The sequence below is a fragment of the Rhinolophus sinicus genome, chromosome 14, assembly GCF_057876585.1.
Source record: "Rhinolophus sinicus isolate RSI-liver-muscle chromosome 14, RSI-T2T, whole genome shotgun sequence".
NCBI lineage: Eukaryota > Metazoa > Chordata > Mammalia > Chiroptera > Rhinolophidae > Rhinolophus > Rhinolophus sinicus.
Genome location: NC_142514.1, coordinates 118992638 through 119005211, shown reverse-complemented (window position 1 = coordinate 119005211; position 12574 = coordinate 118992638). Strand labels below are relative to the sequence as shown.

Here is a 12574-nt window from a genome sequence, read left to right as displayed (position 1 = left end):
ACTTCCCTGGGAAACAGACTAAGTGAGATGGAGTTTAGTGTAGATAATGGTTATTAAGAAATGCCTTTGGAATCCACACGCTGGAAGGGAGGAGGAAGGTGCAGACATGGGAAGGAAGTAATTTGAGCTGCGCTGCAGGCCCAACAGCTCCAAGCCGACACTAAAAAGGATTTCTAAACTAGAATGGTTTATCAGGGCTGTCTGAAATTGGACCAAGGTGGTCAGGTTATTATACTCATTCATTGAGGAATTGTTGGCTGAGTGCTACCTGAGGAAAGAATACAATCTTGAGTGAGCTGATTCTCTGTAGCAGTCCCTAAAGGGTCTGAGAGCTGAATGCTGTCTGTCAGTGGAACTCCCAATAGTTGGGACAAGTCCTTCATTGAAGGAGAATCAAGGGCACACATTGCAGTGTCTCCCATAGGTGGGGTATAGATATTGATAAGTGGTTTTTAGATTACTTCCATGTTTCTCCAAGAATCTTGAGGAAAGAAGTGAGGGAAAGGACAGGAAGTTGTTTTGAAAGAGAGTAGATATGAAAATATGGTCTAAAGGATTGAGAGAGAATGGACTCCATAAACATTAAATCAAGTGTATGGAACCTCTGGCAGGGTTCATAGACTATTGTACAAAGGCTCTGCCTGAGGTTCATGGTCATGAATTTAGAGCAAAAGTAGTCATCAACAAACATGTAGATGTTTGCTTCTATCCCCATTCCCTTGCCCAGAGCAGAATAGGTAGAGAGTTCAATTTAACCAAGGTTAAAGTTGTGCCAGGGGAATAAAATGGAGAGAGAAATGGCTAAGAAATCATGTTTGTAGGCAAGGAAGTAATTATCTAATGAAATATTATAAAATATAAAATAGCTAAAGAGGATAGATAGGCCCAAAAGCTTGACAATAATAAGATCTATGAGTTTTAGGAATTTACGTAGTAAATAACTTGTTGGTTTTATGAAATAGCACCCTTCCCCTAATTTTATGGGTCTATAATACTCAAAATCTCTATACATGTTCTATTATTTCTGTTTTATGTTTTCTTTCCAATTCTCAGCCTTAGAATTTCCTGAGACTTTAATGAATTAAGACTGACCTCAATTTGGGGTGAAAAATTGAACTTGGAAGCAAGCAAATAAAATCTTTTTTTTTTTTTTTTTTTTTTTTTTTTTTTTAATGTAATTGGTCACCTGAAGTGCGGAAATTTAAGTCAGATATATATATAACTTCTGCCAAGGTTCATAGACTATGTCACATTAGCTAAACATATTCATATACAATGTTCACATTTTAGATTATTTCACCACATATTATTTACAAAGTATCTTGTTGTAGTACACATCAAGATATCAAAGAAAAGACCTAAGATCAGAAACATTTTATCACACTCTTTGGATAATTTATCTTTTTACAAGAGAAATTATAATTTACTCTTTTACTTATAATGTAATTAGAATTCTCTTTCAAGGCTAACACACACTAACTAGTGTGCTTTGGTTTCCTCTTAATTAGTGAACGCTTAGGCTGGATGATTCATGTTTGATGATGTGTAAAGTGAAAATGGCAAACCACAGCAAGAGATTACTCATCTGACCTGTTATATATAACCAATGAAAAAATAGGAATAAAGAAAGTTTCATTATAACGTCATTATCTCTTACAGATTAACCTCACCACATCTCCAGCTGTATCATAGTTCTTACCTTCATGTAATAGATGGGAGTGTATGTTTTGACATACCTCTAATTATCACAACTGATATTTTCAAAAGACTCATTTTATTAAATAATTAACATTTTGGAAAAGTGATGTGATATAGCATTCACAGATGACTTACTACAAATATGTTAAAGAATTATAGCCTTACTTCATGTGATGTAAAAGGAAAATGGTTAAAAAAATAATTACATTGATTGAAACATTCTAAATTAAGAGTATCAGAATAACTATAGGCTAAAACCATGGTAGTTCCAAAATGAATTCGTCATCTTGAAGGCTCAAATTCTTACCGGCTGAAGTGTTTATTCTCGTTATTTAACCTTAGTTGATGCCAATGTCCTCATTATTAAGTGGGGATAAATAAACCCTGTCCTATCTGCTTACAAATTGATCACAGGCTCATGAGCTCACGCTTGCCAGTAAAATACCACAAAGCTTCATGTTTCTATGGCTTTCAGTCAACATAGTATTCAACAATCAAACTTTTATTTTAAAAACTACTATCATTAACAATTTTGCTTGTTGTAGAGTGTCTTATGAAAGGCTTTTTATTTATGTAAGAACAAATGGCTATGTATTAAAAATATTAATTTAATTCTCTCAAAATCAATGTAAGAATTATTTCTTTCCATTCTTCACTAATTTTTCCTACCTTTATATCTTTCATCTGTCAGAAATGATTTTTAATAAGAGATCCTTATAAATATTATTTGTAAATTTCAAAAACCAACTTGGTCTATCTTCCAAACGTTGAATGCTTTTTTTGTCCTCATTCCTTTTTTTTAAAACAACTACATTGAGTTTGATTTGCAAATCACTAGTTATTAACTATGTGACCATAACCAAGTTTCTGTTCACTTTCACTTATGTTTAGTAATCTTTAAAACAGAGAAATTAATATTCAATTTCCAAGATGTCTGGCATAGAATAAGAACGCTAGTAACTACTATAATTATTATTCATCAATTTCCTTATATTTCTCTTTAATTTTTAACATTTTACAATGTCAAAGATAGTTTCTAAATGATGTCTAATCAGTTTTTATTACAAGATATTTACATCTGACAGTTATCTAAATAATACTGATGATAATAGGACGAAAGTGACCAAAGACTTCAACATGTAATCACTTTGCAAGTGAAGCAGCAAACACCAAGTCAATATTGGAAAAACTGTCATTTGTTTTTGTAGGAATCATAAAAGTGAAAGCCATGAGGCCCCTCAGAAAGAGCACCCCTCTTAGTTCCTCAGTCTTACGATCTTACATATGAATCTGATACCAAGACAATAGTAATTAATAAAACTCAAGTCTCTGACACCTAGTCTAAAGTGGTTTGCCTTTCTCAATTGTTTTACGTAAAAATTCAAACTCAATTTTATGAAGTTTAGAATTCATAATGAATTGTCTCTGCATTCACAGCACTTTTGACATTAGAGAATTAATTGAGAATGCCTGGAGCATTGACAGTAAAACTTACTAGCACCACCACTAGGATGAATGTATCCAAGTGCAATGAAAAATTATCACTCCATTCCCATTCCTTCTTCCAAACTCACAACTCCCATAAGCCAAATATTGCCCCTTATTCAGAACAAATTTAGGACTAGGAAATTAAAGCCCAGGAGACAGATGAAGCTCAGCACATTATTGTATAAGATTTTTCCTCTTGCCTTGACCCTTTTCCCTCTCTTCTCCTCAGTAACTAACTAATCTATTGTACTTAAAATACCTAAGATCATAAGATCAGTGTCCAGAACCCCTTATGCACTTTCCTTCTTGCCAGTTTCCTGCAACCTCTCTCCCTTTCCCACACTTTAAAATATTTCGCCTTTCTGGAAAATGTTTTTTGAAATATCTTATTTGTGTGTGTGTGTGTGTGTGTGTGTGTGTGTGTGTGTGTGTGTGTGTGATACTGTATCTATTCAAGGTATTTCAGTGGGTATAAAACCTTCCTACTTGGTTTGCAAAGTTGCTCAGCCCACTACAACACCTACCGTGATCTTTATGAAGTCTTGCCAAGAAAGTCCTCTTAGACCTTAATATCCACTAACGCTGCACTTTTTCAGAGTTACTGAAAGTTTTGAACTTACAATAACCACGAATCCTAAGACTTGGGACATATCCATCTTTGTTTTGTCCCTTGTAAGTTTAGCATCAAATTTATTGTCAACTTCTAATAATTTATAAATGTACGAGGTCTGACATTTAAGCTTGCAAACTTGTTCCAATGATGTTGCTAACCATATATATATATATATATATATATATATATATATATACACACATATATATATATATATGTATATGTATATATGTATATATGTGTGTGTATAGATATAGATATAGATATAGATGACATAGACATAAACATAGACATAGACATAGACATAGACATAGACATAGACATAGACATAGATATAGATATAGATATAGATATAGATATAGATATAGATATAGATATCAGAGGGATTATTCATTATGAATTTGTACCAACTGAACAAACAGTTAACCAAGTTTACTATTTGGAAGTGCTGAAAAGGCTGCATGAAAAAGTTAGATGATGAACTTTTCGCCAACAATTAATGGCTCTTGCATTACAAAAATGGACCAGCTCACACAGCACTGTCCGTGAAGGAGTTTTTAGCCAGTAAACAAATAACTGTATTGGAACTCCCTCCCTAGTCACCTGATCTGGCCCCAGTGACTTCCTTCTTTACCCGAAGATAAAGGAAATATTGAAAGGAAGACATTTTGGGACATCAGGGGTAATACGACAACAGCTCTGATGGCCATTCCAGAAAAAGAGTTCCAAAATTGCTATGAAGGGTGGATGTGACGGGCCAGCCGCCACGAGTCGATCAGTACCTGAATGGGGGAGTGGGAATGAATAAAAGACACACACAAATGCTAATGCGGCCGGTCTTCAGTCATGCTGAAGCCCTGAGTTTATTATCTCTAACCAATATATACAGTTTGAGTACGTGCAGTTAAACGAAGAAGATATGCATTATCTCAGCGAAAGTAAATCTTTCCAGCCTCAACTTTACTTTGACATAGAAGATACAAGGTCACTGAAACTCACAAAAGTAAATATCTCAAGGAGACAGAACCTACCAATTGTCCAGAAAGCCCTTAGTCTTCTGTGTCCGGGAACTGGCCGTTTCCACCACATTCCTCAGCAGCCGTTAGGCGCCTCTCAGATAAGGCAGAGGCAATGTTATGGGGGCAGAAACCGAGCCAGTCTGCAAGGTTCAGGGTTGCAAGAAACCATGGCTCCCCACAGGTGGACTAGGCTCTGGCATCAGTACATAGCTTCCCAAAGGGAGTACTTCAAAGGTGACAGTAGTGATATTCAGCAATGAGGTATGTAGCACTTTTTCTAGGATGAGTTTGTGAATTTAATTGTCTGGCCTCATATACAACATATTCTTTTTTGTGTTTTTTTATTGGGGAGTAGTGTGTTTTTCCAGGGCCCAGCTCCAAATCGTTGTCCTTCAGTCTGGTTGTGGAAGGCACAGCTCCACTACAAGTCCAGTCACCATTTTTCAATCTTAGTTGCAGGGAGCACAGCCCACCAGAATTGAATCTGGCAACCTTGTTGTTAAGAGCTTGCACTCTAACTAACTGAGCCATCCGTCCTCCCCTCTGGAAATTCAACGGCAGCTCATTCTCTTCACTGTAGTTTTGGAGGGCACAGCTCACTGGCCCATGTGGGAATCGAATTAACAGCCCTGTTAAGATCTTGCGCGCTAACCAACTGAGCCGTCTGGCCGCCCCTACAACATATACTTTTAAATGCTTATCTTACCCTACAGGATTATTACTACTCCCACTTTGCCATCACCTGGAATTTGTCAATACCTGTTTATCTTTTTGTGTTATGTACATATATGGTTTTTAAAGCTACCTCAGATCCTTTGTGGAATAATGCAGGGAAGAAAAGCAAAGAAAGGAATCAGGCAGGAAGGGAGAGTGTGCGTGTGTGTGTGTGTGTGTGTGTGTGTGTGTGTGTGTGTTCGGTACATGTGTTTGCAGTTCATATTCAGGGGAATAGCATGAAGTAATAAATGGTATATATACATGATATGTACTGGTAATTCATAAGTATGGCTGTGACAAGTTGAAACTATGATGGTTTGGGCTCATGCATCAATTTGGTGACACAAACTCCTCTGAGCTGGGTCTGTGGACAGTTGGCCCAAGTAGGTATGCGTAGTTCATATGCCTACATCTTTCCTTTATAGCTTTTCTGTATCACCAGTACCTAATTTAGTGTTCAGTGTGCAGTTTACGCTCATGAAGTTTTGTTAAATGAATTGATGAAATTTGTCTTATATCTTGTCATCATGCTTCAAATCACACATCCTAAATCTACATTCTGTCATGTGAGGCTCTCGATTGCATCATTTCTTGTATACCTTTTTTACTTTGCATGGTTCATCTAGGATGATTGGTGTAGTAATTCTGTAAGCTGCAGTTCTAATTAAAGCTCCGCTATTAAATTTTACATGAGATGCTGAACTTGGAAAAAGTATGAGAAAAGACAAGCCCTGGGGCCCTGTATTTCTTGACCACAAACCTTCTCCTCCAGTCTATTGTTTATCTATGTGTCCATGTGCTTTATAGTAAGTCCAGAAAAAGGTTCATAACTTAAACCTGAATTTTGAAGTCCTTGTTTAAGGTTTTTTGCCACTCATTTTCCCCTCAAAGGTCTAAAACAGAACATATAAACAAGTGTTTTTTAACTTGTGTGAGTAGCAGTAAAATAACCAAAGCCCCATCTTGTTCTTATGTTTTAGTTCTCTCCTTAATATATTAGAATGTGTAATCTATTAAAAGTAATCTCATAAGCACTCAAACCAAGTTCTCTGATGAATACTTCCAAAGAAATGGCTTTCTATTTGCAATGAGATCAAAACCAGCTATATTTTCACTGAGACTGTTCTCTCTAGTTGCCATCCCTACTCCAACCAAGACATTTTCACAAATCATTCTGCCTCAGCTCACCCAGAATTTGGTGTGACACATGGACCACTTTCACATTTTAAAAACGTTTTTCTTTTTTTTTTTCTTTTTTTTAAGGCAGAAGGATTTAAATGAGAAAAATACACTCTCCATCAAAGTGCAGACTTCTTTTTAGTATTTATATGTCTTTATGAAAGAAAAAAGAATGATTCACAATTGAAAGAAATCCATTTATCTTTCATTTATATCCATTTATAGTACTGCTGGTGCTTTAATATAGGAAATAACAACAGAAACAATTGCATGAGAAACTGTATTAGCAGCTAATACAAAATAAAGTAATTACAGCTGAGTGTTATCTTTTGGGTCATTGTGTTCTCAAAACAAAATTCAGATCATAATTATTCTGTAATATTTTTGTGTCTAATTTCTTTGCCATGCCTGTACTTCCATTTCTCAGAGATAGGCATTAATTTAATACTATTTCCTATTAAACTAGTTTTAACTACAGTAGGTTGATTTCAAATATCATAAAAAGTAAACATAATATATACTTGTACTAAATGTACTGGAAGCTACTATATACTTTTCAGAAACCATTTAAAAAATTCAGTTGAAATAAATTAATATCCAAGCATAGGGAATAGAGTCAATGGTATGGTAACAGCTGTGTACGATGTCAGAGGGGTAGTAGACATGAGGGGTGGTTATCACTTTGGAAGGGGTGTCAATATCTATTAGTTGCTTTGTACACCTGAAACTAATACAAAAAATAATAATAATATCCAAGCAGCTTTCAGGGTTTATAAATTCAATGAGGATGAAAAGAAGACAGTAGAACAATATACACTCTAAAGAGATATTACAGCCCTACTGCAACTACTATCTCACTGTGTGGTTCCTGCACTTTTAGGAGTAGAGTCAAAGAAAACCAAATTAGAAACCCTGCCATGCTTTGTTTTCATATTGAGATCATTTGTTGGAAAAAGGTAGCTTCTATCCCTTAGGACCAATGCATATAAATTTAAAGTCGTGAGTCACATATATGTGAAAATGAATGAACTTGATTTTTACTATACATTCATGTGTATGTTTTCAAACCACCAAAAAAAAAAAAAAAATAGAACTAAGACAATTATTTCTCTCTTGACTTGCCACTTTGTGAAACACTTAACTATTTATAATGAAACAGAATTATGCATAAAATCTTAAACACTTACTTCAATAATGAATGCTTCTTTGACTATTTATTGGTCATTATGCCTTTACTGTTTATTAGTTTTCCTGATTTTGAATATATTTAAGAAGATTTTATTGTAAATTCAGCAAATAAGTGAATAGTTACCGATCTCTCAAAAAGTAAGGTACAGAGTCCTTCTTAGGATATTAAAGTTAGTTATTTATCCCCTTTATATCCATTCAGTATATTTTCTTGACTGCTTACTTTCATCATTTGTCAAATTAACAAATATGAAATTTCAGGGTCTACATTGTATTACTATAAAACATACTATTTTAGCATGAAATAATGAAAAGTTTCAAAAAATCTCTTTTATAATTGATGAATAATGGAAGGAAAGGCAGAAAATTTTCAAGAAAAATTTCTCACCATGGGGACATGATTTTACAGAGAGAATTCTGGGTCAATGTTTATTTATAAAAATATTGAACTACTATTTCTAAGAGGCTATTCTAAAAATCATGTCTAATCAGCCTAGACAAGAAAGGGGAAAGGGACATAAGTACTGAGCTATAAATTGATAAACAATATTAGAAATACAAATAACACATAATTCTTTTTTTAGACCACTTTATATTTAGGAAAGTATTTTCAAATTGTGCAAATGTAACATAATTTAATGGAAGATAACTGAACCCCAATCAATGCTATAATCCTTCATATGTATAAGTATTTCAATAGCTGTAATACTCCCAGAGTAATCAAAATGAATGTGTATAATTAATGTGCAAGCAATTCCAGACTTCTATAAAATAAAAGTAACGGGACTTTTCACTCACATTTATAGAAGGAAAAAAAACACTTTATATCCACTTTATATTTTGCTCGAGCACACAAGTCTCTCTAATTTGACAAATGCATGTTTAGTTTTACATACCATTCTTAACATGACATATAATGAAGCAGCAAGTTGGACACCAGGTACCCCTAACCACTTCTATGTCTCTTCTCTCTATGCATGAATGGGTTTCTATTGGTAGAAGAAAAATCAATATGTAGGAAATATTATAGAGAAATAAAAGAACTATGTAATGTGTTATAAATGTACTAATTTCTTCCTACACTAGCAACTTGTATGCACTACAAAGAGTGAAATCTGAAAAGTGTGGTATTTAAAATTGGATGGTATAGATTTATTTTTAAGGCCCTACTATCATATTTAACAAACAAAAAGAAACCTTATCTAGATAATGAGAGAAAAGTTAAGTACAAGTTACAAACGTAGTGATTCTTTAAACTCCTTTTTGCCTTACATCTAAATGCTGTGTTATGTTGACAGATCTGGGAAATTTTAGTGGCCGGACAAGAACTGCAGTCTCTGTGAGGGAAGGCCAGGGTGTTGTTCTGATGTGCTCTCCTCCGCCTCATTCTCCAGGTACAGTAGGATCCATTCTATGTTGCTGCTGCTCTCTTTCACTATATGCTCGTTTTTTAAAAAAACAGTATTTTGACTAGGGAACATTCCAGGTAAAGTGTGCATGGTTTTCATGAAATGTATCGGAGTACCAGATATGAAATTAAAGATCCCATACTCTAAATACCACTGGACAAGAGTCTGAGCTCCTCTGATGAGATGGTTTTATTACCATTCTAACTTTTGGCTGTTGTGGTTATGTCTGTGCCTGCCACCAGTGATATTGCCTGGAGCACAAGGAAAGTGATAAGCTGAGAGAGTAAAAACCTCTCAAAATTATTGGGAATGTCAGAGTTGAGTTAACTGAATACCAATGTGCATCTTATTTCACAAGATAAGATGGAAACTGTTTTATAGTGTTTGTCACACTGAAACAAAAACTGCTAAGAAATATTTTTTTTTGTTTCAAACAAAACCGTAATTTACTTATTATTTTTTGGCTGCTTGAGCTCTTGTAAAAGTCATGGTAACAGGTAAGTACTTCATGGCATTTGGAGTCACATGATAGTAAACTGTGCTCAGATTAATTATATTTGCTTTTGTCAGCTCACAGCTAATTATATTCATTTTGTTTCAGTCCTGTAATTTAAAATGAGTACATTTTTGTACCTCAGTATAATTTTCCTATAATACAATTTAAGAGTGGACAGCATCAATTACAGAGAGAGAGAGAGAGAGAGAGAGAGAGAGAGAGAGAATATCTGTGTCTATTTCTATCTGAGAAATAATGAAGACTTTAGCGTTAACAACTGGAAACAGAATTCAAGGTCCTGGAATCTTAATAACTTTTTTTTTTATGTTTAGTGTGGAAGCCATACTTGTTTCTAAGTCGTATTATTGGTGTAGAAAGAGGGCCCAATTTTGTTCCACCATAAATAATTTTTATCATAAATTATAATAAAACCTTGTTCAGTTTTCCTAGCTTCTCAGCTTTATCTGACCCTCCTAACTTGTTTTTTAACTGAAAGAAAAGTACACTACATTTCAACAGGAAAATATTTTTGGAAACATTCTGAGTTTTAAAATCACTAGTAGGAATAATTTCTGAGTTGTACCCACCTAATCCCTATATATCTATTTAGTCACTCCAATCCTTCTGTGATCAGTTGGGGATCTTTCAGTAAGTACACCTCATCATACCTGCATGTGATTCAAGATCTAAACTCTTTCAAAGCAACATGTGCTTTAACTTTGTTTGTCATGGATAAGACAAAAATTTTTAACAACTTTAGGAGAATCCTGTATCATGAATACACGTTAAGTGTAATGGGTTTTTAGACAGACTTTGTTTGAAGAGCAGTATTTGATGAATAATTGTTAGAGATAAAAAGAAGGAGGAGGAGGAAGAGGATGGGTGGAGAAAACAAGAAGCTCTATAGACGATGCATGTATTCATCAGCAAACTTACAGGAGTTAACAACATGAAATGACCCCTGTGGGAAAGAAAGCAAGATTCTTTGAGTTGTCATTTATACAGCAAGGCTATTGGAACATTTGTAAAAAAAAAAGTGAAATGGGAGGGGATGATATAGGAAATAAAACTGCAAGATTACACATAGACAAATTATCCAGTTGACAAAGAAAACTCTGCGAGAAGATTTCTAACGGGAAAGAAATAGTATAATAAATTGCATACATGATAAGCGAGATAAGAATATGTATTAATAATTGATTAAATAAATAAAATGTGATCTTTGATGGAGATCAATAAGACTAAGATTGCTATTGTATATATGTCATAAGAATTATTAGACTGATTATATAATTTAAGATTATAGGACAGGTTATATTCTACTAGGTACTCTTTCTGGAGTGTTATGTCAAATTATTGACTCAACATCAGTGTTAGCAGAACAGAGTTTTAGGGGACACATGCATGGCCCCATATAAAAGGAGTAGCTCAGTGTCCAGGCCAATGTCTAACACTTACCAGATGGGCATTTATCCCTGATCAGCCAAATCCTGTATATTCTTAGCTTCTTTGTTGAACATTCCCTTTATATTCTGGCTCCAATTAAACTTGCATGTCCCCTGAAGACATGGCTTCCCGTGCAGCCCTTTAAAGTTATGTTGTTTAGTCTCTCAGATTGTGTGTACCATTCAGTGTGAGTTTGGAACAGTTATCTTCCTTTTTCCTCACTGCCCATTCTCTGTTCCTCCTCCTTACAAACCCTCAGTTTTGAATTTCAAGCCATCAGACTCCACACTTTCTTGTTGAAGTCATTAACACACTCCCAGCTCATGCCGCTTTATTTCCTGAAGATTTTACCATCTGGGTAACTCTAAGTTCCTTCAATACTAGTACAGTCTTAATGTATGGTAATTTCAGTAGGTCCCTTACACCACCCTGTCCTCTCTTCATTCCTTTTATTTCTCCATTCCGATGGTCTTGTTTTACAACCAACCTTGGCCACTTGAGCTGTTATGACCAACAGCTACTTGCAAGCATCCTATTCTCTAACCTCTACTATCTTCTGCTCACTCCTAGTACTCTGACTCCAGAAATCCTTTAAACTCACTGAAATCTACAAATCATTGACTCTAGATCCTATTTACCCCACTTATTTACCCTCCTTTGATTCTCACATTTCTCCATCAATCATTATCATTTTCTTGAATACAGACTCAATTTCTTCATCCCCCCTGTTGCCTCAACACACTGACTTGACAGTTGGCAAATCCTTAATCCTGATGTAAACCCAACATTCATTTAGCCTATTGCGTGTCTGAATCTACTCAGCTTAATATGAAATATAAAAATGTAGTTATGCAGACTGATCTGAATTTAAAATCCAAACTATGAATTTCAAGTGTACTTTCAGACTGACTAGAAATTAAAAAACAAACAAAAAACACCACACACACACACACAAAAACACACCTAGTCCTTCCTGTAATTTTGTCAAACCCACAATGTGTCTCCCATCCTTCAATTTTTCTCCCTTCTTCACTCTCATCTAACAACAATTTCATTGTGAAAAAAAAAAGCAATTAGAAGATGATGTCCACAAGCCTTCATCACCAAATCACACACTCACTAGCTTCTGTATTGACACACTCTAACTTCCCTGTTTTAGTATAGATGCATCATGGTGTTTCTAAGTCCAATTCTTAGCACTCTAGTTTTTTTTGTGTGTGTTTATTGTGTTTTTGTTCTGTTTTGTTTTTATCTACTTAAAGAAATCCTTCCGTAATTCTCTCTTCTTTCTGCATCTTTAACAGAGATTGTTTACTCTCTT

The 12574-nt window shown here is 34.7% G+C and overlaps 1 protein-coding gene across 2 annotated transcripts in view; it reads left to right on the top strand.

The window, feature by feature from the left end:
• CNTN5 (contactin 5) overlaps positions 1 to 12574 on the top strand; it is a 1286475-nt gene that overhangs the window by 857920 nt on the left and 415981 nt on the right. For both annotated transcript variants that reach the window (XM_088791491.1, XM_019741696.3), the window contains one exon: positions 9201 to 9296. In XM_088791491.1, the coding sequence (XP_088647617.1) occupies positions 9201 to 9296 (96 nt within the window). The remainder of the gene's footprint in view (positions 1 to 9200; positions 9297 to 12574) is intronic.